Consider the following 27,927-nt stretch of genomic DNA (forward strand, 5'->3'; position numbering starts at 1 on the left):
TTTCCCTATTGGTTATTCATTGTCAAAGAACACTTTCCATGCTTCCCATTGGCTCTACCGACTAGCGGGAGGGACAAAGTTTCAGGAAGTAAATCAGTTTTGTTTTCTGTTTCTGTTCTTGCTACCAGCGGCAGCGATAACACACAGCTGATAACGCGGGGTAGATACATTTCAAGCTTCCTAACGAGCTTCCTAAAAAGGGCACCTGCTGTCATACAGCGTGGATTCCCTTCGAAGGTCAGTGCAACTGTTTGCCTGTTTGCTAGTCAGTCTAACTAGCCTGCTGCTAACTGGTCTATGGAGATGGGCTGACGCCAAATTCCATTTAAAAGTGTCAGTTTTATGTTGTTGTTGTTGTGACCTTCCCTGAACCATTCTTCAAGTCGGCGAAGTTACATTCAACGCAACAAGCAATAGACTATTACTACCATAGTACTATAACCACCACCACCTAAAGTCAGCCCAGTAAGAGTCCATATTGTTTCAATTTGGTTTTCACGTCAGTACTTGTAAGAATGTATCTAACGCTACTTACTCGTGTTTAGCGTTAAGCAAATGATTACATCTATTTCTACCACTGAAGAGCATAACACAGGTTTCAGTTTCCAGCCACATTAGGAAATGTTATGCAGGCATTGTTTCCTACAGTCATGAAATTCCTGGAAAAGTTATGGAATTTGAAAAAAATTGTTTTCCAGGCCTGGAAACGGTTTGGAATTAACGGTGTTTTGGAAAAAGTTTTGTAATTTACACACTGTTTTTGACTATTGTTAAGAATATGTTGATAAAAATCCCCAAATATGTCATGGCAATTTATATCGATGTTTTCACTGTGGGTCGTTGATCATTGAATTGATGCAGATCGATGTATCGTCCTACCCCAAATTTACAACATCTATAACTCTTTTTTTCTTTTTTTGGCTCACCCATCTTTCCTCAGCTTCCATGGCGCCAAGAAAGAGGGCATTACCCAAACCACTACCAGACGGCTTTCTACTGACTGACAATGAGAAGAAGAGATGGAGGCTGGGCAACATTATCGGTCAAGGTGGCTTTGGACTGATCTATCTTGGTAATGAGCACACTGCCTGTGTCTGATGACAGCTGGACACAATAACTCCCTTTCTTTGTCTGTCAAAAACACATCCAATCCGGGAGGTTATGTAGTACAGATACAATTTACCATCACCAAAATTAGCCTCTGTCTGATTGGGTTGTATAGTGTGAACATAATAGATTGCTAAAGGAATTTAAATCACTGACATGTCACAACTAATAATACATACAGTAAATCATTTTGCAAATCTGATCATGGTCTTCTGTAAAATGCAAAATTCCCAAAGAGCCTTATCTGGTCCATAAGTGCTGATTTATCATGATGGATATCACATCATATTGCATCTCCTGTCTCCTCTCAGCCTCGCAGGATGTTGACAGACCTGTTGCAGCAGATGCTGATTATGTGATCAAAGTGGTGAGTACATAAGTACAGCTTACACCATCTTTATTAAGACTTGAATGCTGTTTTTTTTTCAGTTTCAATACATATCAGATATACAGTCATGCGTCTCTCACATCCTTAATGTTGTTACTTAACGTTGTCATCAAAAAAAAATGTATGAAAACCTGTCTCCATTTCATTTAGTGTTTTTTTATTTTTATTTTTATTTCTTCACACATAACAGAACTACAGCAATATGACTGCACAATACATCCTTACACAAACAAACAAAAAGAAAATAAATAATAGATCAAAACTAGAAATAAAATGACCAAGAACACACACAAAAAAGCAAATAGAAATACAATGATGAATCACAGTTCAATTGGGTAGGATCCCCTCAACAACAATCAATGATTGTCACCACTCCTCACTGGAGCGTGACCCTCTCCCTTCCTGTCCTGCTGCACCCCACAACCACCTGCAGCCACAATTAACCTCATCATTTTTTTTTAATGAAGGCATGAGTCTCTATTTCCTATAGTGTTTACTAATGCTGAATGTGTGAGAAAAATCCCCTTAGCGTCTGAATATATCTTAAACTTATAGCCTGTTGCATTTTGTTGGGATTTAGCGTCTTGTTATTTGATTCAGCAGTTTTTATTTGCCATCTTGATTTATTTGACCACATTTAATTGTTTTGCTTGTTTCTTGTGAAGTGACATGCTATAACATGTTATTTGTTAAACATGTTATATTTTATAATGCCAACACAGTATGTAACATTATGCTTGCCTTTTATTAGTATTTTAGTGTTTTTGTGTGTGTGTGTGTAGATATAGAAACTCTAACCTCAAATCAAACCATTCATTCTAGTTTCACCGCAAACTGTCCCAGACCATAGGAGTGACATATGTCATTCCGGTTTGGATTTATCCTTTTAAGCATCACCGTGTAAAACTGCACACAGCAAACTCATAATTACCAACATTTGCGGGTTTGTGATGCTTTATACCAAAAGACAACAAAGAGAAGAAAAGATCTAACGTCGGTCAGACCAGGACAGGTTTCTCTGGACAGAGTGCTGATCGCTTCTCTTTAGGAGACAGTTTGGATTTGTCACTTCTTGTGACTGTAGAATTATCATATTATGATATGACGGGTGTATTTTTTATGTAAAAATTCTTGCCTCGTGCAGCTTTAAACTGTGATAACGAAACGGGGAAAGTTAACACCACTTGCCTGTGTGTGCAGGAGTACCACGAGAACGGCCCCCTGTTCTCCGAGCTCAAGTTCTACCAGAGGGCAGCCAAGCCGGAGAGCAGTGAGTAGCGCCGCCCGTCCTGTGGCGCGGCGAAGCGGGAGTGTGTTTGACTGATGAAGTGGCCACAGACGTGCCTGCTGCACAGTAATTAATAAGCCAAAGCAAACATGCACCTCTGTGGCAGTTAGCCCCCCTCTCTGTGCTCGTCTGAGCTCTCCAACGCCGTCGTTCAGAGTGGAGGGGGGGGCACTCACACGTAATGATGCCCGGACCTCCGCTGGGCCCCTGACCACCTGCCAGCCTGGTCCAGCGCCAGTCAGGCTCGCCGCCATCGAGCCCAGAGCCAGGCCCACTGCTTTGTCTGGGCCCTGTGTGTGCGTGCGTGTGTGTGCGTGTGTGTGTGTGTGTGTGTGTGTGTGTGCGTGTGCGTGTGTGTTTGTTTCACTTGTGTGTGTTCGCTGCTGAAAGATTTGATATATCTGTGCATGTGTTATTACACTGTGTTATTGGGGGACCAATATGAATTCTGGACATTTTCTGACTTTTTGTCAAATTTGGAGTGTTTTGGCCAGGAAAACAAGGTTCCTACACAGGTCTGTAAATGTAGGGAGAAATATTTTGGCAAAATATTTTTGCCAAAATCAAGGTCTTGATATGTTTGGGAATTGCAGCAAAAATGTGCACAACTATGGGAAAATGTTGTACTATTCTACTCAGTGTTTCTGTTTCCCCTAGAAAAATGTTCAGGCCTGGAGAAACGTACCCCGACCGCAACGGTGGGGGCCCTCGTTGGCTTCGCTAAACCTTTAGCTAACCTGTTCACATCTATGTTGGCAATGGCATCCCAAGTATCATCATACTATTATGGGATGCGATGCGAACAGTTGTATTATGGGATGTTCGTTTCCCAGGCAACGACACACGTCGACACGTTTTGGAACAGCGCTGCACGCTGGCACAATGCTCCTAAAAGCAAAATGCTTGTTGTTTTGAATGATTTGGCATCTTCTATTACTGTCAACACCAGTATTGTTGTATTGTAATAATATGCCATATTAAGATGTATTGAAATTTTGGGGAGAGCAATTTTCTGGTCTGGCGGGGGCGTCGTTGGCCTGGCGGGCCCGCCAGACCTGTAGAATGGTAGGGGAAACACTGCTACTACACCCCCCTCTAATATTCTGACATACTGTATTTGGCTGTGGAGAGTAATCTTCATCCTTAGAGAGAGATGGGTTATTGGGGGACTATCCGCATAAATCATACTGAAATTCAAAATCTTCAAATCAAGGAATTAAAGTCTGGATAAAGTCTTGAATTTTGAAATTGACACTTTGTAGGAATGCTGGGAAAACGACCGGTTTCATGGAAGGAATGTGGTGAATAAAGGAGGTGTGAAAAGTGGAATCTGTGAGGATAGGTAACATGACATAGTGCTCCAAGGCACCAGGGTTTGACTGCTGTGGTTTGGAATCCCACTTGTCCAGCATGATTCCAGACTTTTCAGACACACCTAGAAGGTCGTTAGGAGTCTAATTGTAGAAATGTGTGTGTGCAGTAATGACACCATGTCCTGATAGAGACAGTCCGCATGTCTGGGAACGCCCATACAGACTCTAGGAACGCCCACAATAGACGCTGGGTGGCCTGGGTAGCCTGGGGGCGTGGTCAGGGTGGGGTAAAAACTAGGGCTGTGACTCTTCACTGGCCTCACGATTCGATTCGATTACGATTCAGAGGGCTACGATTTGATTCGATAACGATTATCGATGCATCTCGATGCATCTCGATGCATCTTAAATCGATGCATCACTTTTTTCCCCGAATACATGATTTTTTTTCTCACTTTCTTTTTTCTCACTGTGTGGCTATTTGCATTTAGAATTGCATTGTATTATGATCCATAATTAAAATAAACAACTGCATGTACTTCCATTATATTTTATTTGATTATATATAAAAAAAAAATATATATATTTTTTTAGAATCGATTTTTGATATTTGTGAATCGATGCAGAATCGTGCAGGTCCGCATCGCGATGCATCTTATAATCGATTATTTTTGACACCCCTAGTAAAAAAAACCCGTTCTATCCATTCAGCAAAGTTAGAATTTAGCTGATAGCCCAGCCCACGCAGACACGATCGAGGATTTAACCACCGCAGTAAACGCACATCTGAGCAGACGTCTTGTGTTCTGCTCTAGAACCCCCAAACATGTAGTTTAGAGCCGCAGCACCGTCTTTTGGTGAGTCAGCCCAGGAGATATATGGGCGGTTTTACCCCACTCGCGCGCCAGCCATTTAACATTTTGTGAGCATTCCCAGACATGCGGACTGTCTCTATGCTTCTCCAGTGCAGACATGGCTGACAAGCAGGAAGCTGGCCTTTTTGGGCATCCCGGCCTACTGGGGATCAGGGCTCGCTGAACATAATGGACTCAGGTATGGACTTGGTCATGTTATATTCTGAAAGGGTGATGTCGGTGAGTTAGTTAGTTATGGCAGGTCTGTTTGACAATAAACATTTCAATAAGTAATCAGCTTTTTCCCTGCACATGACTAGTTTGTGGACTTTCTGTTGAGGAGGCGAGCGTGTTCTTTCTGATGCATCTTGTTGATGTTGAGAGAGAGAGAGAGGGAGAGAGAATGTCAACAGGTGTGAAGGCTGCAGCTGATTCAGTTTGTCAAAGTTTATGTAGACTGTGCGTGCGGGCAGAAAATAAATATCACCTTACACTTACATGTAGAAATGTAAAAATTCACTTCCAATATTTATTTCCAATACCTCTTTCTGTCAATGACATTGTCATTTCATGTCATTTTCAATGTGAAATGTGCCCCCCCCCCTGCCTGTTTTAAGTTAGCTTACACTAACTTTATGCTAAACTCTATAAATGAAGCCTATTACATTAAAACATTGTGAGGTGATATTTAAAGGTTGCCTGCTGTTTCTTTTTTGCTATATTTTTATGGCACTATTATCTGTAAAAAATCAACCTTTTCTCCCCGGGCTTATTCCTTTATGACTGACTTGATAATTGAAACATAATTCTAGGGACAGAGTCATATTTTCGACTTCTAGTGTCGGGTCGCTGTAGCACTTAGTGCAAGTCACCCAGCATATGAAATGCTGCAAATGTAATTTCTGTAGCAGTTCTCAGAGTCGTGTATTCCCGGGTTTCTCCCTGGTTCTCCTGGTTGAACCAGGAGAAACCCGGGAATACAAGTATTCTCTCAGCCAAAGAGCCCTGGAAGCATCACTGGGACTGAGACCCAGGAATGAGTGAGATGTGGTTAACAAAGAAAGGCTTTGACCTTTGATCTCCTCCTCTCCCACTCAGGTATCGCTTCATGGCCATGGATCGACTGGGCAGCGACCTTCAGAAAGTGTTGGAGCGTAACGGAGGTCGGCTGAGGATGGCCACGGTGCTCCAGCTCGCTCGAGGACTGGTGAGCGCTTGACTTGACGGGCCTTTTTTATGTCCATTGATTGGTGATTTACAAAGGAGCTGGAGAGGCTGAGATAGCAACTAGTGACAGGGTCAAAGGTCGCTTTAACAGAGAGTGACCCATCTTCACCTTAAGGTTGAGTCAATAAATAAGAGGTGACTGGAGTCTGGAACATACTTCTCCCATTTTGTATTCGCCATTATCTATTTTGCTGGTTTGCCTTGCTATGGCCATTGTGAGTTCTATAATCTGTTGCTTCCTGTTCTTTACAGATGTGTGTGTGTGTGTGTGTGTGTGTGTGTGTGTGTGTGTGTGTGTGTGTGTGTGTGTGTTTGTGCGTGCGTGCGTGCGTGTGTTGTATTCTGTGTCTTGACCTTGCTAGGTGGATGTGCTGGAGTATATCCATGACAACGAGTATGTCCATGCAGACATTAAAGCTGCCAATCTGATGCTGGGTCACCGAGAGCCTGAAAAGGTTTGCCTGCAGTCCAACACCTCCACTAGCTACTATGCAGGCTAATGGTAGTAATGAGAGGCCTACTCTCATTTATGTACTCTTTTGCTTAAAGTTAAGCTAAGAGATAGTGATTTTAGATCAGATGTAAGGCGTTGTTAGGTAGGGCTGGGTTCAAAAAATCGATTCTCCGATTTTTAATCGATTTTTATTTTAATCCTTTGATATCGATTCATATGTCCAGAGATCGATTTTTTTATTAAATCTTTTTTTTATTATTATTATTATTTTTTTAATAAACAGGCTATTATGCTGTGTGTGGTAGTTGAAACATAGTTTCAACTTGACGTTTATTTATGTTTGTAGTTGAAACAAAAACATAAATACTGTAGGCTACATAAATGGAAATGTTTGATCATTAATATCTACTTTTTGAAATTATATAGGCTGAAATCAAATCACTGTGCATAATTGTGAAAGTGTCTTTATTGACAGATGAAAAGGCTGTTATTTACCCTTTGTCACCACCTGGTGAGTAAATATATGTGTAACTAAAACCATTAAAATTGACAACCGGTCCGCAACTTTTTTCCCCATGTATCTACTTGGTGCAAAAAAGGTTGGGAACCCCTGTGTTACATAACTGGACAGTCATGTAATTCAGGTTACAGCTCAAAAAACATGTTTTGGTATCACTAACCAAATCGATGTTGAAATTAATCGAATCGGAATCGAATCGAATCGAATCGGGATAATCGATTCGCAACCTTGTGAATCGGAATCGAATCGATTCTTGAGATTTGAACCAATACCCAGCTCTATTGTTAGGACTGAACGTTTTCATTGATAATAATAAAAATGTTATTCTTCCATGAGGCTAGTTCCATTAACAGTAGCTAAACAAAGTGTTTGCTAAATGACACATAAATACTGGTATGAGTGGGGATTTACAGTTAATGCACACACAAAAAAACATTCGTAATTTTGGCTGTGTCTGCGGGTGGGAAGCCGGATTAGGGGCATGTGTCCTGGTCGCTGCACTAGCGCCTCCTCTGGTCGCCTGTTCCCGGGCGGAAGGGAACTGGTGGGAATAGTGTGATCCTCCCATATGCTACATCCTCCGGTGAAGCTCCCCGCTGTCAGGTGAAAAGAAGCAGCTGGCAACTGCACATGTTGCCAGGAAGCATGGTGCTAGTCTACGGCTCTCCCCAGATCGGCAGAGGGAGAGGGCAACCGGGGCAGCAGGGGGATATTGGCCAAGTACAATTGGGGAGAAAACAGGGGGAAATCAGAAGAAAAAAACATTCGTAATTAAATGTGCATTTACAGTGTTTTATACAGTAACTCCTCCAAATATAACTCCACCAATAGAAATGGATGATAAGAACGATCCATTTTGTAAGGATGTTTTTTGTCTTTTTCCACACTGTGCTGTTGCTGTAGGTCTACCTAGCAGACTATGGCCTGTCCTACAGGTACTGTCCTGATGGAGTCCACAAAGAGTACAAGGAGAACCCTAAGAAGGCCCACAATGGAACCATTGAATACACCAGTCTGGATGCCCACAAAGGAGTCTGTAAGTGTCTGATTCAGATAAACACTCAACATCACACATTGTGTACAGTCCCACGGCATAATATAGACCTGATGAATGATCAGTTCATTTGAATCTGATCTCAGCTTTCTGGCTATCTCGTTGATCACTGCCTTCTCCTCTATGGAGAATACCTATGGAGAATACAATAAAGTTAGCAACCATAGCCTATAATATATAACATATTTCATAGAAGCACTGATTAAACAGCATTTGCAACATGTACTGTATCACCCTACATCACTGTACTGCAACAGCAGAGCCTTTGCGTGTTGTGTGATGTCATGTTTTATTGAAATTATGTCATGGTTAAAGATACATTTTCAAAATAACACAACTTTTACTCCCTTTCATTTATTAGGCTGCTTATACATTTGCATAAAATCAACTGCTGCACATTGTTTGATGGCCAAAGGCACAACGTGAGGTGTCTCTCCATGGACTGACTGATGATGATAATTTACCTCTTTATTAAAAAAAAATACAAGATATAATGGATAACTAACAACGAAAAATATACAGTTGACTACAATTGATTGTAGGCTATATGATTCTTATGGTCTTAAACTCTGTCTGCCCTCCTTCATTCCTCCTCCCTTTGCAGTGTCAGGAGGTCGCATTTACTCAGATCTTTCAAAAATGATCAACTCTCTCACAAAGTCAATGATAGTGCAGAGAAAGGGGCTTATAAAACCATTCCTGCGTTATTAGCACATGCTATCCAAGTGCCATGTTTAGTGATTTTACAAGCTAATGATTTTCAAATGCCACGACACACATATTAAAGGAACAGTTCACCCAAAAATGAAAATTCTGACATCATCCCGAGAGCAAAGCAGTCACCGTTGACTTCAGTACAGCACAACTGAAGTCAATGGTGGCTGGTTCGCTCTGGAGTTGTGTTGGCAACCTTCCTGTGTTACAGTATGTGGACAGACCTGTGTTCAGCTGTGTTTCAACTGGCATGAGGGTGAGTAGATCATGACATCTTTTTCATTTTTGGGTGAACTGTTCCTTTAAGTGTTGGGAGAAAGTTATGCATTCCCTTAAACTCACCAGAACTGACGGAGCTTCAGGTTCGCGGTGTTGAATTACACCCCATTTACACCTGGTTTTTAAATGTGACCTGTATCTGGATAATGGTCACATTTAAAAACCAGGTGTAAACGGGGGTGTAAAAGATCTGAACACAATGTGAGCCAGACTACCTCCAGATGTGGTCAGGAAGTTCTGATCACATCCAGATCACCATGCATTTACACCTCGCATTAGCGTGCATTTTTCCTTATCCAGATAACATCCAGATAACCTATCTGGATACAGGTCACATTTAAAAAACCAGGTGTGAATGGAGTCTGAGAGAGCCCACATGTGCCAGTCTTTTGGTAGTTTGACAGAATCTGGATGAACCTTACTATACTGTATATATATAAACTTTATTACAGGCTCATGGCCCACAGGGTATAACAATACATTACATTTACGAAAAGGATAAAAAAATAAAAATACAGTACAATTCATCTACCCAGCCCCACAGGTTACTACTCTAATAGAGGCACTCATGCCAGTGTCCTCTGATGGTAGAAGTATACCTGACAGAACTACGGCCCGGGTCTGTCATCTGTTCAATGAGTCCATTCATTGAGCGATCCAGCCTGCTCATGAATTTAAATGTCAGGTTCCTCAACAGTATGTATATGTGCTGTCCTTTCAGTTAGCGGAGTCTTTGTTTGTCGATACATGTAAAATAGCCGCCCCCGCCCCCGCCCTCTGCTGATATTGGGAACACATTAACTGGCAAATTGCCAACATGCTCCCTCTCTTCATTGACCATCGATTCTCCAGCCGTCCGCCCTGAATTCCCTGGCGCCGTCTCCGTTTAACAATTCCCTAATTAGCCGAAGTCATAACCTGCATCGTGTCTTCATCCCCCATTAATTAAGGGCTTTGATGTTTGGTTAGAAACGAGGCCCGGGCCCGTGCAGATAACCTCGCTGAGCTCTCCGCCGCCGAGCGACTCCACTACTCCAGCGTGGGCTCAGACTGCCTAATCGCCGCGCGCGCTGTTTCCGTCGATGCGGTCGATGAATGAAAGAGGGGCTAAAAAAAAAAAAAAAGGCCCCGTCAGCGATAATTATCAAACGAAAAAACGTGTCAATTTTTAATATGGTTTGGGGGAGGGAGGAAGGGAGAGAACGAGTGAAAGGTGCGCCGTGTTGAAAGTGCTGATGAAGTGCCTTTCTCGCTGTTCTAAGTGAAGGAACACAAGGTCAACGTTGCGTGGAAACGTCCGTGTGTGTCCGGGGCAGGAGCGCTGCTAATCACTGTCATCTCAAATGCAGATCCACACTCCAAACAGGCGCGGTCACATGCTGGACACACTAGTTGATCGTTTGCGATGGAAAAACGAAATAATGTGGACAGCTCTACCTTTTCTGAATTGAGTGGTTCCCTCTCTAGTATCCTCCCATCATCACCAGTCCAATTGAATGAACTCTCAGCTCAGCTGTCAGCGAGGGAAAGAGAACGCTCATTGACCCCTCCAATTTTAAGATTTTTTTGATATTGTCATTTTTAATCCCTGCTTTAAAAAAAAGAGAGAGAGAGACAAAAGCGGTTGAGTGGTCTCTAGCACCACATGCAGATTATGACCAATGATGAGACGCCCAGCTGCCCCTCCCTCCCTCCCCCCCGACCTCGCGTGACACCCAATCCTCGCAAACATGTCGATCGGATGACATGGCGAGGTTTGGCCAAACGCATCTCGGGGAGTGGCGGCGCGCCTTTGAACCCGCAGCTAAACGGTGTAATTATTACCATTCGGGGTGGTGGTGGTGGGGGGGGGGGGGGTGGGGGGGGGCGTCCGGCGGACAGAAGACAGTCTCGGAAAAAGCCGCACGACGAAGCGGGTTAAGAGTGTGACACCGCGACACGCTTTAGAGAATCTGAATAACAATAGAAGATAATTAACAACAACACCATCGCCACCTCACCTCCCTGTCACAAGCATGTGGAGTGTGTGTGTGTGTGTGTGTGTGCATGTGTGTGTGTGTGTGTGTGTGTGTGCGTGTGTTATTCACGCGTGCCCGAGCTCCTTTAGAGAGCTGTTTTGAGTGTGTATTTGCCCATGCATGCATGCATACGTATCTGTGCTGCTCCACGCCATCCCGCATGCGAGGGCAAAACGCATTAAGTACAGGAGAGCAAGCAGACAAAACGCTATTGTGAGCGGCCGGCGATAACGCGCCCAGAGCACGTACAGGGGGGGGGGGGGGGGGCCGCGCCGCGTAATGTCGTTGTTGATCTTTTTAATTGTGAATCTATTATTTCGCCGTGGGGGAGTTGCAACACTTTTCTCCAGCGTCGTCGGTGTTGCATGTATTTTTCATCTTTATTCTCCTTCAAACTGCCTCTCGGTCGCAGTGAAGTGCTCCGTAATTATTTACAACAATAGGAAGCCGCGCTGTAATGCTGACTTAATGCATACTTAACACCCACAAGGGCGCGCCGTCGAGCACCGGAGCAGAGCCGACCGCCCGTATAGTCAAAGTGGTTGAGATGGAGAAGTGTAACAGTCAACAACAACAGTTTGATATTTGGGGCTAATGTATAGCTGCTACTTGACTGTTTTGTCTCTGCCTGAAGCAGAGACAGGTGAATGCTCACCTTTTTTTGTTTTAAAAATGATTTGTTCAAAATAGTCATATGAGATGCTCCCATCTCAGACAGCGTAAAAGACAGGGGGGAAGAAAGCCTTCTCTAGTGGCAAATAACCTCAGTTACACCTCCAATCAAGCAAAGCAACTTTTCCTTTTTCACATCAACCAAACAACATATGACTATATGGCTTCATTTTTTACAGGATTTCAGGTGTTTGGGACACAAACCCTCCATTAGGTTCTGCTGATCTGGTGACTTTTCCAAAGGGCTTACTCCAAATACAGCCATGTTTTCTTTCTTAACAAAGTTATGATAACCAGAAGCTAAACAACAACCAACGCCTAAAGACATCAGCTAAGCACACCACTCCTCTCAAGGGCCTTTCCTCCACTGTGTCACCCCTTCACCCAGTCCACCACTACCTCCAGCCTTCTGATCATCCTCATCCACCACTACCTCCATCATTCTGATCATCCTCATCCCGATCAATAGCTCTGCTTCCCTGCTGGCTCCCTGCAGCTTCGTGTTCCCGGGTAAACCCCACAACACTGTTGGGTTTCTAGTGGCAATTTCCTCGGTCCACTCTCCACACTTGTTCTCTGTCTTTTTGGGCTGTCCTCATCACCACGTCACCTGCTTGGTGCCACCCATCACTCGTACTGATGACTCACTTCAAACCGTAATCTGTGACAAAATCCATTGGAATACTCAAACTCAATCATGTAATGTGATTACTTTCAGTTAAATGTGGACTACTTTTCCTTTTGATCTTTCATATCAACAGTTACCGTGGTCTGTAGCTGAATTACTGCACTCCCGTTACAGTGCGTGTAGTAGTCCGTTCCTCCCCGGCAGCAACCGCGACAACTCTTTAGACCACACCATTGGCTGGGGGGAGGAGGGGGGTGATCAATGGCGTCCGCGACTCAGGAAGGAGATTTCTCCCCTCTGATGGAGCCAGTCGATAGGTAATTTCTCCGGAGACACGCGGTGGCGATACAGTATTGAGCTGCTAAAACACCCCGGGCTCGACCCCTCAGGATGGACTTGGTCCACAAGTATTGATGAACTACAGTACACATTCATGCAGACACACACACACACACACACACACACACACACACACACACACACACACACACACACACACACGCACGTGCACGCACACACACACACACACTTGTTCTTGTGAGCTTAGTTTTTTTTTTTCTAGTTTTTTTTTTGCTTTCCTGATCAGATACTTGAATTGCTGAAGTGTTTTGTGGTTGTAATTTGCAGAAAAATTAGGTACATTGAAATTATTATTATTTTTTGTACTGCAGATGCACAGTTGATTGCAATGCAAGACCTAGATGTAGGTGTGACAGTGGTGGCCTAAAGGTTAGAGAAGCGCGCTTGTGACCGGAAGGTCGGCAGTTCAATCACCGGCTGGATAAATCTGGGTGGGGAAAGCGAAAAAAGCAGCACTTGCCCCTCCCTCATTACCACCACTGAGGTGCCCTTGAGCAAGGCCCTTAACCCCAACTGCTCCAGTGGAGCTGATCAGTGGCCAGCAGATCAGACTGTGGTTGTACTGGTCAGCTTCCAGGTGTGAATGTGAACAGGGCGCTCCTGAAAAAGAGAGCATTGCTCTCAGTGAGACTCCCCCTGTATAAATAAAGGTATCAAAAAGGTGTACTAAACTATTGAGCATAATAGAGTGGTGTTTAACACCTTGTGCACACTCCGGAAATATGAATACCATGCCTCTCTTAACTGAACAGCCATTATCTAGAGGTATTTCAATTAGAAATGCATTGCATCAAAAAGGCTTTGAGGTAAAAGTTGGGACACCGCGGACATTTAACTTTACCTTCTGTCCAACTGTAAAGCACTTAGTAGAAAGAGAAAAATGTGACATATTACATCTTTTTCTTGCTGCCTAGATGATCGAATGCAGTCAAGGATTTTCCCTGAGGTTGGGCAGTTTAAAAAAGTGTCAGGTTCTGGTAGCTACAGATGACCTGCATATCACGCATGCACACACACACACACACACACACACACACACACACACACACACACACACACACACACACACACACACACACCACAGGGGTCAAGAGTACACTATTGTTGACTTCTGTAACATGTGGTAGTGATTTGGGGCTCAGACATTTGTATGTTTTACTACCTGACTCCCTGTCCATGTCCACGGGGGGAGAGAGAGGTATTTTTTTGTTGGCGAGTACACAGGTTACCCAGCGGTCGTCTGGATCATGTCGGAGGCCACAGGGATCTGGTTTCTCCAAATAGGCCACCGCAGGAGGAAACAGCCCCAATATGTCACCTCCTCTAACTCCGGAGAACGTCTTTGTCTAAAGAGAGAGAACTGACCCCAGCTGAGAAAACAAATCGCTGCGATCATCATCATAATCATCATCATCCCGCGCTGTCACTGTGTTTCAGCTGGGTTCACACAAACAGCTCCTCAAATCAGAAGCCCTCTGCTTTTAGAGCAGATTGTCATCTTCCCTGGATCAACCTGTATCTTCAAGCCAAATGAGTAGATCTTGTTCATACTTGCTGTATTTCGGCTGCAATTTTTTTTGTTCGTTCTCTGTTTCTGTTTCTGTCTTTATGTTTGTTTACCTCCGATTCTACATTATTGAGTGTGTTTACATGCACACAAGACCCAGCTTAAGGCCATATTTCGATTAGGTTTACATGGTTTGAAGGAACACGATTTCTCTAATAACCCGGTTTTAACATAGATTTATTATTTAATAATCGGTCTACCACTCGCCACTGCACTGCAGAAGCCAAGAGTGCCAGTGATTATTAATAAATGTGTTAATCCTATTATAATTGAGATCACAACATAATCAAACTGCTTTCTTGTGATTACTTTTTTATTATCTCTCTAATTAGATAGCAAGAATATTTCTCTCAATATTAGGATTTAAGTGCTGTGTCAGTTACTGACATTGGCAATTCTACTTCAGACTTGTGTTATCTCGAAATAACGAGATAATTAAGTTGCCATGTGACGAGAGATAATAAAGTTGCACTGCCGAGATAACGGAATAAAAACATTAACAATATGAGCAACCGCAGCAGTGGTAAGTAACCACTGCTGCAGTAATTATGTTTCTAGGGAGGGATGCTAGCCATATGTTCAGAATTGAAGACAATGCAGCCATTTGAATGTGTGTTGTGATAAAAACAAAGACTTAAAGCAGCTACGAGCAACTTTTTCGATTGTTATTAAACAGTATAAATTTAATATCAATGCATCACATCTTACCTCTAATAGTCGACGAGACCAAAGCCGTGTGTATCTGAGATTGCTCCCTTAGGTGATTATTAAGTCTATAGTCTGTCTAAACTCGCGCCAACAGGGGGCTCTCTAGAGCGACCGGACCGGGTAACCCGGAAGTGAAACGCGGAAGTGAAACCAGGAAGTGAAACGCAGCTACCTTTTTACGCCATTTGCGCTGCCTAGCAACATAACATAAACAATGTGAACGCCACGCATACTCGCGGGAACATCTCTCGTTATATTCTAACAGGTTTTTTGGAAGTTATTTTGTGGTTATGGCCGAAGTGGCTGCTGCAAACCGTTTCATTTCAATTCCTGATCTGCCCTGGCTACAGACACACTAACACTGGCCGATTCACTCGGGGTTCAAGCGAGACTACTCTGCGTTGGTATCGTCGACTATTAGAGGTAAGATGTGATGCATTGATATTAAATTTATACTGTTTAATAACAATCGAAAAAGTTGCTCGTAGCTGCTTTAAATTCTGGCGGTCAGCTTCCGGCCTGTGCAACAAACCCCCCGTTCGCATTGCTGTCCTATGTGTTACGCCAAACTCAATACAAAAAAACCTGTCAGTTTACTGTTGCTTGTCACTTAGTGCGCCAGACTGCTATAACATGACTTTAGACTCGTTATAAATCATTGGGGTCTTTTATAATATTCAGATTATAAACTGAAGCTCAGACCATGTCCGTGGTACTTGTTTGTTTAGCCCATATAAAGTGTATAAACCTCTTCAGGACGTCCTGCCTGCAATAATACCCACAATACTATGTGGAGCAATCAGGGAACTCCATGCATTCGTTGTCACAAATTGTTCCGATCATCTTTTTGTCTTCCTGCCCAGCTCCATCTAGGCGTGGTGACCTCCAGGTTCTGGGTTTCTGTCTTCTCCACTTGATGTGTGGGTCGCTTCCCTGGGACGATGTTCTCAGCAACCCCACTCAGGTCCAGGCAGCCAAAGCCAGGTAGAGCACCCTCCACCACTCCAATCCTTCACTATATTCCAAATGAGAAACACACTCGTGGAAGTGACTTGGTCTCTGGGAACAAAGTTGTCTACTTTAGAGTTACTAGCTACTAGTAGTAATAGTACTATTAGAATTTGAATCCTATTAGTCTTGTCCAGAGATGGGTTAGTGCTGAAGACCTTTGAATGTTGTTGACATATTTGCTATAAAATGCTAAGTTTGAAAACCAAAAATAAACATTCTATATGAAAACTCAGTTTCCATATTCCAATGCTTAGGGCCATTCAGATTCATTAACATGGGTTATGTTAAATGATCCGCTTTCGCTGCCTCTGATCACTTCCAAGTAACTGGCTTCAACCTTGAAATTGCTGCCCTTTTATAGTGGCATTCCCCCTCAGAGGAATTCTACATGTTCTATAAATGTAAATAATAAGACCAATAATGTATACATGTACATGTTCTATAAATGTATATAATAATACCAATAATGTATACATGTACATGTTCTATAAATGTATATAATAATACCAATAATGCATACATGTACATGTTCTATAAATGTATATAATAATACCAATAATGTATACATGTACATGTTCTATAAATGTATATAATAAGACCAATAATGTATACATGTACATGTTCTATAAATGTATATAATAATACCAATAATGTATACATGTACATGTTCTATAAATGTATATAATAAGACCAATAATGTATACATGTACATGTTCTATAAATGTATATAATAAGACCAATAATGTATACATGTACATGTTCTATAAATGTATATAATAATACCAATAATGTATACATGTACATGTTCTATAAATGTATATAATAATACCAATAATGTATACATGTACATGTTCTATAAATGTATATAATAAGACCAATAATGTATACATGTACATGTTATATTAATGTAGCTGAATAAAAGTAGAATATTTGCATTGGCAAAAGGTGAAGTAAAAGTCAAAAAATCGTCAGTAATGCACAAGTGGTAAAGCCGCGATATTTATGTTGAACATTGCGATTGTGATATGGATTTCAATATGTGTGGACACAGGTTCTATATTTATTTATTTGTGTGTATATATATATATATATATATATATATATATATATATATATATATATATATATATATATATATATATATTCCGCTGTATAGTGGATGTCTGTGCCAAGACTTCCGCACGTCACGGTTGTGGTTTACAGTCCAGTTGACACGAGAATGGAGTTGGAGCTGATCGATTGTAGGTCCAGTCGACATTTCGGCTAATAATAAATAATAATAATAATAATAAATAGCTGCATATGAGACGTCGTGGGACTGTAAACAATGACGGAAGGGGCGGGATGTCCGCTCTACAGCAGAAACCGTGAAATATCGTCCGTCTGTCCCAGAGTAGGCCATGTTCACATTACAGGCAAATCGGATTTGCTGATAAAGTCATTAATCATCATCATCTTGATTGGTTTCCCAAATCTGATTTGGGAGTGTGTCCGCACTGCCACAAATCTGATTCTCAAGTCGGATCTGTGTGTCCAGACCTAAACAGCCTATCTGCATGGGTTGCTATGGTAACGACGTGGGCGTCAGTAAATACGTACGTTGGTGACGTGGTTTTCCTGCGCAGAAGCATTTGATGACGAGTTGCGAGTGACGTTCAAATCAGATTTGGTGGATCTGCGCGTCCTCACTGAAGTCAGATCAGTCGAAAGCAGATTGGAAACTACCTCCATAATGTGGTTTGGGACAAGTGACACAAATCAGACTCGGAGCGTCCAGACTCATAAAACCAATCTGGATAAAGTCATTAATAGGTCACTAAAGTTCACAAATCAGATTTGGCCTCCTAGTCTGAACATGTACTTAGTCGCCAGACTGATAGACTCTGGGTGCCCAGATTGGTTTGAGAGAAGCATTAGAGCCTGTAGGACTGTTTGCTTTGGCTGAATCTCAGCACATTCTTCTTCGCTGAAGTTCTGCCTCTTAAGTCTCTCTCATAACTTTCCTGTCCCGTACGTTTGATCTCCTCTCGCTCTCGTCTCAGGCTGATGGATCATCTGCCAGGCTCGGTCCAGCAGCTGTCAGCGAGCGGAGCCAGCACAGGTAAGCGAAGGCCGAGGAGCATCATCGGCTTACGGGACATCATTCACACTTGTTCGGTTCAATCAATCAATCAAACTTTATTGCAGACTCCACCGTCCAAATAGACATACAGTCACGTATAGTAAATAGACATAAAAACACACACCACGACAACAACAAAAAAACATTATAAGAGGCGATATATCACATATTAAAAAAGTGCTTATGCAAATTCAATAAAAGGCATCTAAAAATAAGAACAGTAAATGCCATTAAAATGCCATTTAAAAGTGCTTTATACACATTCTATAAAAGGCATGAATACCAGTGTGTCCACATATAGGATTGGTATCTCACAGAACTACACCTTGGGTTGGTCAACTGTATAATGAGATCATTCTGGGACCCCTGCAGTCTACATATGAACTTATACATTAGTCTTCTCAGGGTGGCCTGGAAGGTGTTTATCCCTAAGTCACAAAAAAGCTTGCTGGCACTACTACCCCTGGGCTTCTTGAGCAGGATTCTGAGACAGTCATTACAAGCAACCTTGAGTTTGCGCAAGCTCTCTTTCTTATATCTCACCCAGAGAGGGGCTGTGTACATAGGGGTACAGTAAGCTCTAAACAGGTTCACCTTCACTTCATCAGAGCAGTAGTGAAATTTTCTCACTAACACATTGGCTTGGACATATAGCATTCTTCTCTGTCTAAGCATGTCAGCATCATCCTCCATCTTATCATTGATGATGTTCGACTCAGAATTTGGATATTAGACGAGCCTGTGGAGGAAAGAAACGATAACCTCTAGGTGTCTAATAATCTCCCAGTCTAGGAATGGAAGACGTCAGACAGAAGGTCAGAGTTTATGCTGAATCAGACATGCACAGTGTAAATAAAATAATAAAAGCTTGTGCTATTATGGAAAATTAGTTTTGAAAATATAGCAACAATACCTAAGAGGATGTACTTTACTGTAGTTATGGGTATATTGGGTACATATGTCTGCAGCAAAGAAATCCCCATAATCACAGTAAAGAACGTCCTTCAGGGTAGGAGAGCTTTTATACAATGGTTCACAGTTTATTATATACTGTCTTCAAAGTAGTGTTTATACATCAGGAGAAAACAAGAAAGATCAGCAACTAGCTTCATGGTCACGAGGGTTTGTAAAGCACCCGACAAACTATAGTTAGCAATGCTTTTTGGGAATTAAGCACAGGTGAAACATTTTGACCAATGAGATTGCTTGGCTGAAAATAAATGATACAAAGTATGATTGTATAGCCAGAATGGATTATAAGTCAGTTTAGGTGTTCATAGCAGTTAATCAGTCATCAGTCCAGACTGTGCTTTGCCCTTGCTTCATTTTGTAATGTTGGGCTTTTTTCTAAGCACGAGGAACTGCTTCCTAACCTGCCAAACAAATTGAATGAAAAGGAGTCAAAGCTCTGAACGTGCACGGTGCGGACACGCCCTTAGAATGCATTAATATCCAAGAGACTATTTGACGAGCCAAGAGAGGCCAGGCTAAACGACAGTTTGATACTGAAGGGAGATCAAAGCCTCATCGTGCCTGCCACAGAGCCACGCCAAACCTTTCTGATGAAGCACTCCATCGCTCCTCGCCTCACCTGAACGTCCAAAATAACCCAACAGCAATTAAACAGCTGTCCCATTGACACGCCTCCTCGCCTCACCTGAGCGTCCAAAATAACTCGCTAGCAATCGCACAGCTGTCCCATTGACACGCCTTTCAAAGTTTGCTGTCCTGTTTTATCTCTCCTCTTTATAAAAGAGAGGTCACCTGTGTGAGGGCTTAGTGTGTGATGTATGCTTGGGACTGGGTGCTCCTCTGCTGACAAGGCTGCGGCTGCCCGCCACAGATAAGACCCCGGGTATGCATCAACCAAGTGTGTGTGTGTGTGTGTGAGAGATATAAGTTATACCGCACGATGTGTCATACGCGTCATCTGGCCAGTGTGTGATGCATAGAGGGTGACAGTGTATGCGGCATTTATTTTCCAAAGTGTCGCGCCCGTGCCTAATACTCCCAGTGGTGAGATGCATCGCAGTGCGGTATCTCTGGACGGTGAGACCTTCAGGTACACCCAGTGCAGTATCTGGACTGTGAGACCTTCAGGTACACCCTGCCTTGTTTTGCTACAGTATACGACTTAACACATTGAGTGCCAGCCGTTTTTTCAATCCTGTAGGTAAGTTGTGCCAGGTTTTTTTTTGAGGATTCTGGCTCATTTTACAAGAGCCGAGGATTCTTTTCTGTTAAGACTTCGTGAACACCAATCATCTAAAAATAACTAATAGAATGTGTGCTTTCTCTGTCTAAAAGAGTTAGTTTGCAGAGTTAGTAGTTATGTAGATATTAGCCGTTGAGTACAGCATGGTTTCAGAGATTTTCAGATAGTTTAGAGATAAATGAATTTTTAGAACCACCTCACGTGCCTGTGATTATGGGTGCCCTTGGGCAAGTCTGTATACTGTATTGTGTGTGTGTGTGTGTGTGTGTGTGTGTGTGTGTGTGTGTGTGTGTGTGTGTGTGTGTGTGTTCGCGCGTTGCTCCGCGGCTCTGAGAGGAAGAGATCTCTGTCCGTTCTTTGCCCCCACAGCGTGTCTGTCTCCCACTCTGTGTGCTCTCTCTCTCTCTCTCTCTCTCTCTCTCTCTCGGGACTAGAGAGAGAGAGAGAGAGAGAGAGAGAGAGTGTGTGTGTGTCTCCAAACTCCTCCCTCCGTCTGTGCTGCGGAGGGAGGAGGCTCCGCGGCCGTCTGGACTGTAAAAAAAGGGCTCGTTCGTTTCTTGAGGTGTTGGCTGAGAGCTTTGAAGAAGCTTTTGCGATTCTGGTCTTATTTATGCGCAAAGGTACTCGAGTGTGTGTGTGTGCGCGCGCGCGTGTGTGTGTGTGTGTGTGTGTGTGTGTGTGTGTGAAATCGAAAGAGTTTTCGCCCAGCTATTTCCTCGAAAATTACACTGGCTTTCTCTCTGTCTTGGGAGAGAACTGTCGCCACTTAGTGGTCGGTAAAATAGATTATACACATTCTCTTCCTCCAATATTGATATAGAAGACGTAAAAGGGGTTGATTGATGTCCCACCGTCAAAAAAAAAAATGTTTATGTAAGACGAGATATCTCGTCTTTGGCACTCAACGGGTGGATTATGTAAGACGAGATATCTCGTCCATGGCACTCAAGGTGTTAAGTCTCACATCAACATCAACAATTTCATAATATGGATGCACCAGTACTGATGCTGATAGCAAGCTAAAGTACAGTATGCTATCGCAGTATTTCACAAATACGAAAATTAGGGATGCCGACATTGCTGTTATGGCGATAACCAATATTTACCGATGTTGATATGATCTGTATAAAAACAAGTTTCTATGGTAATAAAATGTTGTACATACTGAAAAAGACATGTAAACACTGTTTCCTCTCAATATGAAAATTTTGGCCAATACAATAACTGATATTTGCTGTTATTTTACTCATCAGACCGATACCAATATTTAAAAAAATGACTAACATCAGCCGATACTGATATGATTGCCGATACATCCCTAACAAAAATCTAACTACCGCAATCTGATAGGAAACGGTTCATGTGTGAGCAAATGATTGACCCCCCCCCTTCTTACATATTGGATATTAGATATTTTCAAATACAGAATAAAGTGAATAAATCTCAGTCATTCTTGTCCTGCAACCCCAAAGTAACAGTCAGACCAAGTTTACAGTATTATTGTTGAGTTTCAGTAATGGATCTGATCATGCAGCAATACCGTGGCGTGCATAGGATGGCAGTAATGGCATCGGTGAATTCTTGTTTGACACTCGCTATCCCCATCTTTAGATGATGTGGCCAGATTCCTCCTTTATGTGAAATCTCTGGGCTACCAAGACCGTCCAGACTACCAGAAGGTTAAGGACCTGTTGGGCAGCAGTGCCAAGGGAAGGCTCGACTTCTCCAGACCCCCAGAAGAACCTGCAGGGAGGTCAACCACCAAGGTACTAGATCCTTTTGTCAGGGGACAAGGTGAGCACACAAGGCTGGGGGTTCAAATGTCTATTCATTTCATCAATATACAGTATATACAGTATACAAGTCCAGTTTAAAGTGGTAATCTGCAGGATCTTGTTTTTTATTGTATGCTTTGTTTGTCTCCATCTTTGGTGTTTCTGCACTGCACTTCCCAGAGATCACCTGTCAATCAAACAATGTGTTCGGTACTGTGCTTTCACCAACTCGCTATAGTTTGGATCACTATTGTGTTACATTGACTGATCATGGATAGAGCAAAAACACATTTAAAGTCTGTGCACACAGAGTCTGTTTTTTCGTCCGAAGTTGACGCACAAAAAAAAAGAAAGAATACGACCTCATTTGTGTCAATCATCATTGACACACCGAGTCCGACAATTAACATCCGTTATTTAAGTTTTCGGACGAGGTTCTATTTTCTGCGTTTTTCGCATCCGTCAATAGCTTTTTGCGAGCTGGGACCCCTCTGTGTTTTCAGATGACGGATTAAGAAAACGCATAGGAAGAACAAGCGAACTGTGTGTGCAAAGAGCTTTATTCAGATGGACAAGTCACAGATGATGCACTGTTGTTTTACACTGGCTTAACATGGGCAGCAATAAAGGTCCATATCTTTTCCATTATTCATCATCTCTTGATGAGAAATCCATATGAAACTGTAGATAAGTGAACAGCAGAGGACTACCTCACTGTCCCAGTAGTTTTCCCACTGATTAAACCTCCATCTAGATGGCTGGTGCATGCAGCATACACAGTGTGGTGATGATAATACATAATGTTCTGCTAAATGAAGTCACTTGACCTGCCTTTAAGTGTCTTATTATAGAAGTGGGGGATTGCAGCTCAAACACAATGCCTTTTAATACTATTGTGATATCCTATAATACTATGCACTGCACTCTTTGCAGTCAATTATATTGTAATATAATAATCTGAGACTTCTATATGGAGAGACTAGAGTGCAAATTAACATGGACCAGATGCTCAAATTCAAAATCTAAATGCATAGTGTTGTACAGATATATATGAATGTGTGGGCACAGTGCCACACACATTGTCCACAATGTCCCACTAGAGGAAATTCACACTTTGACGGATAGTGTGAACGTAGTCACCATTAGATCACAGGTCTTTATTTACAACACAAATAGAGACACAATCAGTGGGGACTATTTAACATGAAATGCGTGCATTTTAAAAAGAACATTCGACAACTTCAGCGACGCTCAAGATAGAAGAATCCCATCTTCTCTGTTCAGTCTCTGTAACACTAGTGTGAACGGGGGGGTTAACCTGCCCCTGACCCAACAATGAGTCTATCAACCAGCGGTGGAAAGGGTCTAAAACTGAAGGAGGGCCGTGACTCTTCTGAAATTCACCAGAATCACTTCAGTCCCACCCGACAGTGGCTAACTTGACCCCTCGGCCCCCCACGCGCGCGCCCTCTCAATTGCCCAATTTGAAGAAGTCGATGACATGCACTTTACATAGCACAGGGTGTCTCCAATTATGCTCCCCGTTTCCTCCACTCTCCTCGTGTCATTTCATTTCCATGCTAGAGTGCTGCTGGCCAGTTTGATCCCTCGTTAAACACAAGTGGCCATTTTACTGGCGGTTTAGCGGAGAGTAAATGTCATTGGAGATAAAGGCCATTGAATGGGCATTTTCAGTTAATTATTTGTCGCTATAATTTGCCGGATTAATATATTATTCTTTTACGGCTGGTGTGGTTATGCATTCTGCCAAAGTTTTTTAAATTGGTCAAACTTCTTAAATTTTAAGTGTCTTGAAAATAAAGTTGCTATACAATATAAGAGCCATCACTTATTTAATTGAGCAGAATTTGGCTTTAACACAACACATTCATACAAAACACATTCTATTTGAGAGGAACAGATTTGATCAAACCAACAATGTCATTATTGAATTTCATTGGTTTCTGATGTTAATGAATTTCAGCTTAAATGTTTTTGTTCTGTTAAAATAGTGTTGACACACTGTTGGCAGCAACACTGGTGCTGACATTTACCTACCTGTAAACTGGCATGCAACCATTATCTGTCCACAGAAGGCAGAACGAGCCAGAGGTGCATCTAAAGCCAAGCCTGTGGCCGTGGAGGGAGACGGACAAAAGGAGGCAATGAAGCCCAAACCAGTGCCAGCACGCTACATAAGAGGCCCACCCCTTACTACACCTCAGTCACAACAGGTCAGGACTGACCTGATCAATTCAGATCAAACACCAAATGAGTTTGGTTCTAGTTTTTTTTTGCAATTCATTGCTTTCAAATTTCATCGTCGACATACTTAAGTTGGAGTGTATGTATAGTTATGACACAAGAGGCTGTGCTATCATATCTTTCGAGGATCACCTTTAGAACGCACTAAGAAATGCTAGTGTGGGGAACCGTGACAGTTGGGTCCTGACAGAGTAGGTGCAGTGCACCAAAATAGAGCTGTAACAATTAGTCGATTAGACCAACCAGGCATGTCCGGCCCGGGGGCCAATTGCAGCCTACAGACTGATTTTAAACGACCCGCGGCTTGTCTCTCAAAATATACTAGCTATATGTGTCCCTCCACACAGTATTGGTTAATCAAGCAAGTTCACTTAGCGTTTTTAAAACTATTGCTTTAAGAACTAATATTATGTCACCTGGGGGGGAATCACATACAGTTGTATTGTATGTGATTTTATAACCCATATGATGCAAGCAGCAGCTGCTGGCCCACCAGGTATTTTCACATGATCTAATCTGGCCCCCCATTCAGAAAGGTTTGGATACCTCAATTAGTCACTCGACATAAAATTAATCACAAACTATTTTTAGAATCAATAAATCGTTTTTTATGAAATAATATTAATTAAATAAAATGATCTCCTTCCAGCTTTAAATGTGAATATTTTCTGGTTTCTTTAGTCTTCTCTGACATTAAACGGATTATCTATGGGTTGTGGATTGTTGGTCAGGACAAAAGAAGACATACTGTATGAGGATGTCATCTTGGCCTTTGGGGGAAAAAGTGATAGAAATTTTTCACAATTTTGTAGACTAAACGACTAATCGATTAGTCGAGAAAATAATGAACAGATGCATCGATAATGAAAATAATTGTTAGTTACAGCCCTACATCAAAATAGCATTCATCACAGTCCAAACCTGAATTCAAATACACTATGAAACTGATTTTGAATGTGAGCACTTTATCAGTTGACACTTCAGAATCAGAAGACTGATGATAAATCTACTAAATATTGTCCTTTGCTTTTAGAAGGCAGGAACAGCTCCAGCTGCTGTGAGGAGATCAACCAGAACAAAGGCTGAACCGATGGAGGTTGATGAAGATGATAGTGAAGATGAAGCTGATGATGCAGAGGAGGAAGAGGCAAGACCCAAACCCATTGCAGCGTGCTATCTCAGAGGGCCTCCCAGAGGCTCTGCACCCCAGGCTCAGCAGGTGGGGAGGCCAAGACGCTAGACCAGCCAGGCTCCTTACAAATGAACTTTTTAATTTGCTGAGAAAAACACATTAAAACTACTAACAGAACCCAAATGCATTTGCTTTTAGGAGGCAGGAAAAGCTCCGGCTGCTCTGAGGAGATCAACCAGAACAAAGGCTGAACCTATGGAGGTTGATGAAGATGATAGTGAAGATGAAGCTGATGATGCAGAGGAGGAAGAGGCAAGACCCAAACCCATTGCAGCGTGCCATCTCAGAGGGCCTCCCATAGGCCCTGCATCCCATGCTCAGCAGGTGGTGAGGCCAAGACGCTAGACCAGCCAGGCTCCTCCTTACATTATTATTTTGTTTCTGATTTCCCCCGCTTTCTCCGAGACATGCACAGTTGCCAGCCGCTTTTCACGGCAGCGGGGAGCTTCACCGGCAGGACGTAGCATGTGGGAGGATCACGCTATTCCCACCAGTTCCCTTCCGCCCCAAACCAGAGGAGGCATGCTCCTTACATTATTTAACTTGATTGTTTTTCATTGGCTGAGAAGAAAACAGCACTAACATAACTAGAACCCAAATGCAGATGAATGTTAAAGTATGTTCGAGTCAATGAGTATTATTGTCAAAAAGCCACTCCTTGTAAAGGTGCTAATAAAACCATAAGAACAAAACACAATGTGCTGTTGGATGAATTGGATCAACAAGACACTCTTGTTGTGACTCAAGTGTACAAGAATGTTACAAAGAAATACGTAAGTACTTAACTGGCACTGAAAGTTTATTTAAATCTATACTAGTATAGTGCAGTACAAGACTTCAGGTTACTGTCAAACTGAAAAGAGTATCCCCTTGAATTACCTTCTCCAACAGAAAACTAAATCCAACCGGCCCGTGAAGAAAACGGATGAAGATCTCAACGTGACCCCGGCGAGATGGAAAGTCAAACGTCCGCTCAGACAAACACACATACGAGCAAACTGTGACCTGAGGAGCCAAACGCACGGCGACTACGTGGAAAGATGGGATGGAACGCAGCTCAACCACAGGGGGCGCTACAGTCCCACACACAGCGGCCACGGACGATGGTGGGGCAATGATCATGGTGGTCAATGGGACAAATGTGGACACAGATTTGATGAGTGGGAAGGGTCGCTTGTCAAAGGCCCGAGAGAGGAACCTGCTCCCAAGCAGGGGAGTGGACTGTTCTACTGTTCTGTCTTTATGGGCTTCTTCCTCTTCCTCTTCCTGGCTGCTGTAGCGGTCCTGAGATGAGGAACAGGATTGGTGCCGTTTCTCCTGACCCCAACCGATAGACGTCTTGTGCTTCTTGGGAGTTTGTTCCAATCATATGCCAAGATGCATTTTTTTTATGGTCTTTTAGCTGATGTTCTTATCTAGAGTGTCTTACAATGAGTGAGGAGGTAGGGGATGCTCATGCCTGGATCAAATCTGAGACCCTCTGGTTCTGGGATGGTCTCTATACGAGGCTCTCTGGTTCTGGGATGGTCTCTATACGAGGCTCTCTGGTTCTGGGATGGTCTCTCTATGAGACCCTCTGGTCCTGGGATGGTCTCTCTATGAGACCCTCTGGTCCTGGGATGGTCTCTCTCTCTATGAGGCTGACCGGAATGCGGGACCCCCTTCTTAGGACTTCTGCGCTGCCATCTTCACAGTAATCGGCTGAAATACAACCAGAATAAACAGTTTTAGATATTTAAACATAATGTAGCTGCTTACAGGTTTCCCACGGGTCCTTGAAAGTTTGTGAATTTGAGGAAAGAAAAAAAGGCATTGAAAGATTTTGAAATAGCCGTAATCGACATGGGTCATTGAAAGTGTTTGAGTTCATGTATTTTGTGCAAGAATAGAATTTTTACATTTCTGAGCTTCTGTAAAGCCTGTTGATTCTCATTATAAATATTCTCAGTGTTGTAACACTAATGAACCTTGATCCAGGTCTCAAAACGATGCTGTGTTGACTCCTTGAATTTGAGGTACTTGGGCATGGAAAGTCCTTGAATTGGATGTTTAAGGTGTGAGAACCCTGTGCTCATCACAGATATAGACTTAGTCTATTTGTGCCTATGACATTGTGTATTACAGTTAAATGTGGGTGCTCAGGTCTGACTAAACTTGAGCAGTGCTTACAAGGACTACTGTATCAAATAAACCTAA

The 27,927-nt window shown here is 42.6% G+C and overlaps 2 protein-coding genes across 3 annotated transcripts in view; one reads left to right on the forward strand and one right to left on the reverse strand.

Moving 5' to 3' along the window:
- The first annotated feature begins 136 nt into the window (after positions 1 to 136).
- LOC310788752 (serine/threonine-protein kinase VRK1-like) lies at positions 137 to 27,883 on the forward strand. Of its 2 annotated transcripts, XM_083650315.1 has the most exons (15): positions 137 to 237; positions 941 to 1,072; positions 1,419 to 1,474; positions 2,696 to 2,765; positions 5,062 to 5,149; positions 6,049 to 6,157; positions 6,540 to 6,632; positions 8,055 to 8,187; positions 16,015 to 16,135; positions 18,205 to 18,263; positions 22,111 to 22,265; positions 22,455 to 22,484; positions 24,368 to 24,508; positions 25,573 to 25,758; positions 25,870 to 27,883. In XM_083650315.1, the coding sequence occupies exons 2-15, from the start codon at positions 946 to 948 to the stop codon at positions 26,074 to 26,076; spliced, it is 1,575 nt and encodes a 524-aa protein (XP_083506441.1). In that variant the 5' UTR covers positions 137 to 237; positions 941 to 945; the 3' UTR covers positions 26,077 to 27,883. The 2 variants fall into 2 exon arrangements, with proteins under 2 accessions (XP_083506441.1, XP_083506442.1); XM_083650316.1 differs by lacking the exon at positions 22,455 to 22,484.
- fancl (FA complementation group L) overlaps positions 27,342 to 27,927 on the reverse strand; it is a 36,129-nt gene continuing 35,543 nt past the window's right edge. Inside the window, exon 14 of the mRNA XM_083650317.1 lies at positions 27,342 to 27,432. Within this exon, the coding sequence (XP_083506443.1) occupies positions 27,397 to 27,432 (36 nt within the window). The 3' untranslated portion in view covers positions 27,342 to 27,396. The remainder of the gene's footprint in view (positions 27,433 to 27,927) is intronic.

Source organism: Poromitra crassiceps, assembly GCF_964638095.1.
Source record: "Poromitra crassiceps genome assembly, chromosome: 14".
NCBI lineage: Eukaryota > Metazoa > Chordata > Actinopteri > Beryciformes > Melamphaidae > Poromitra > Poromitra crassiceps.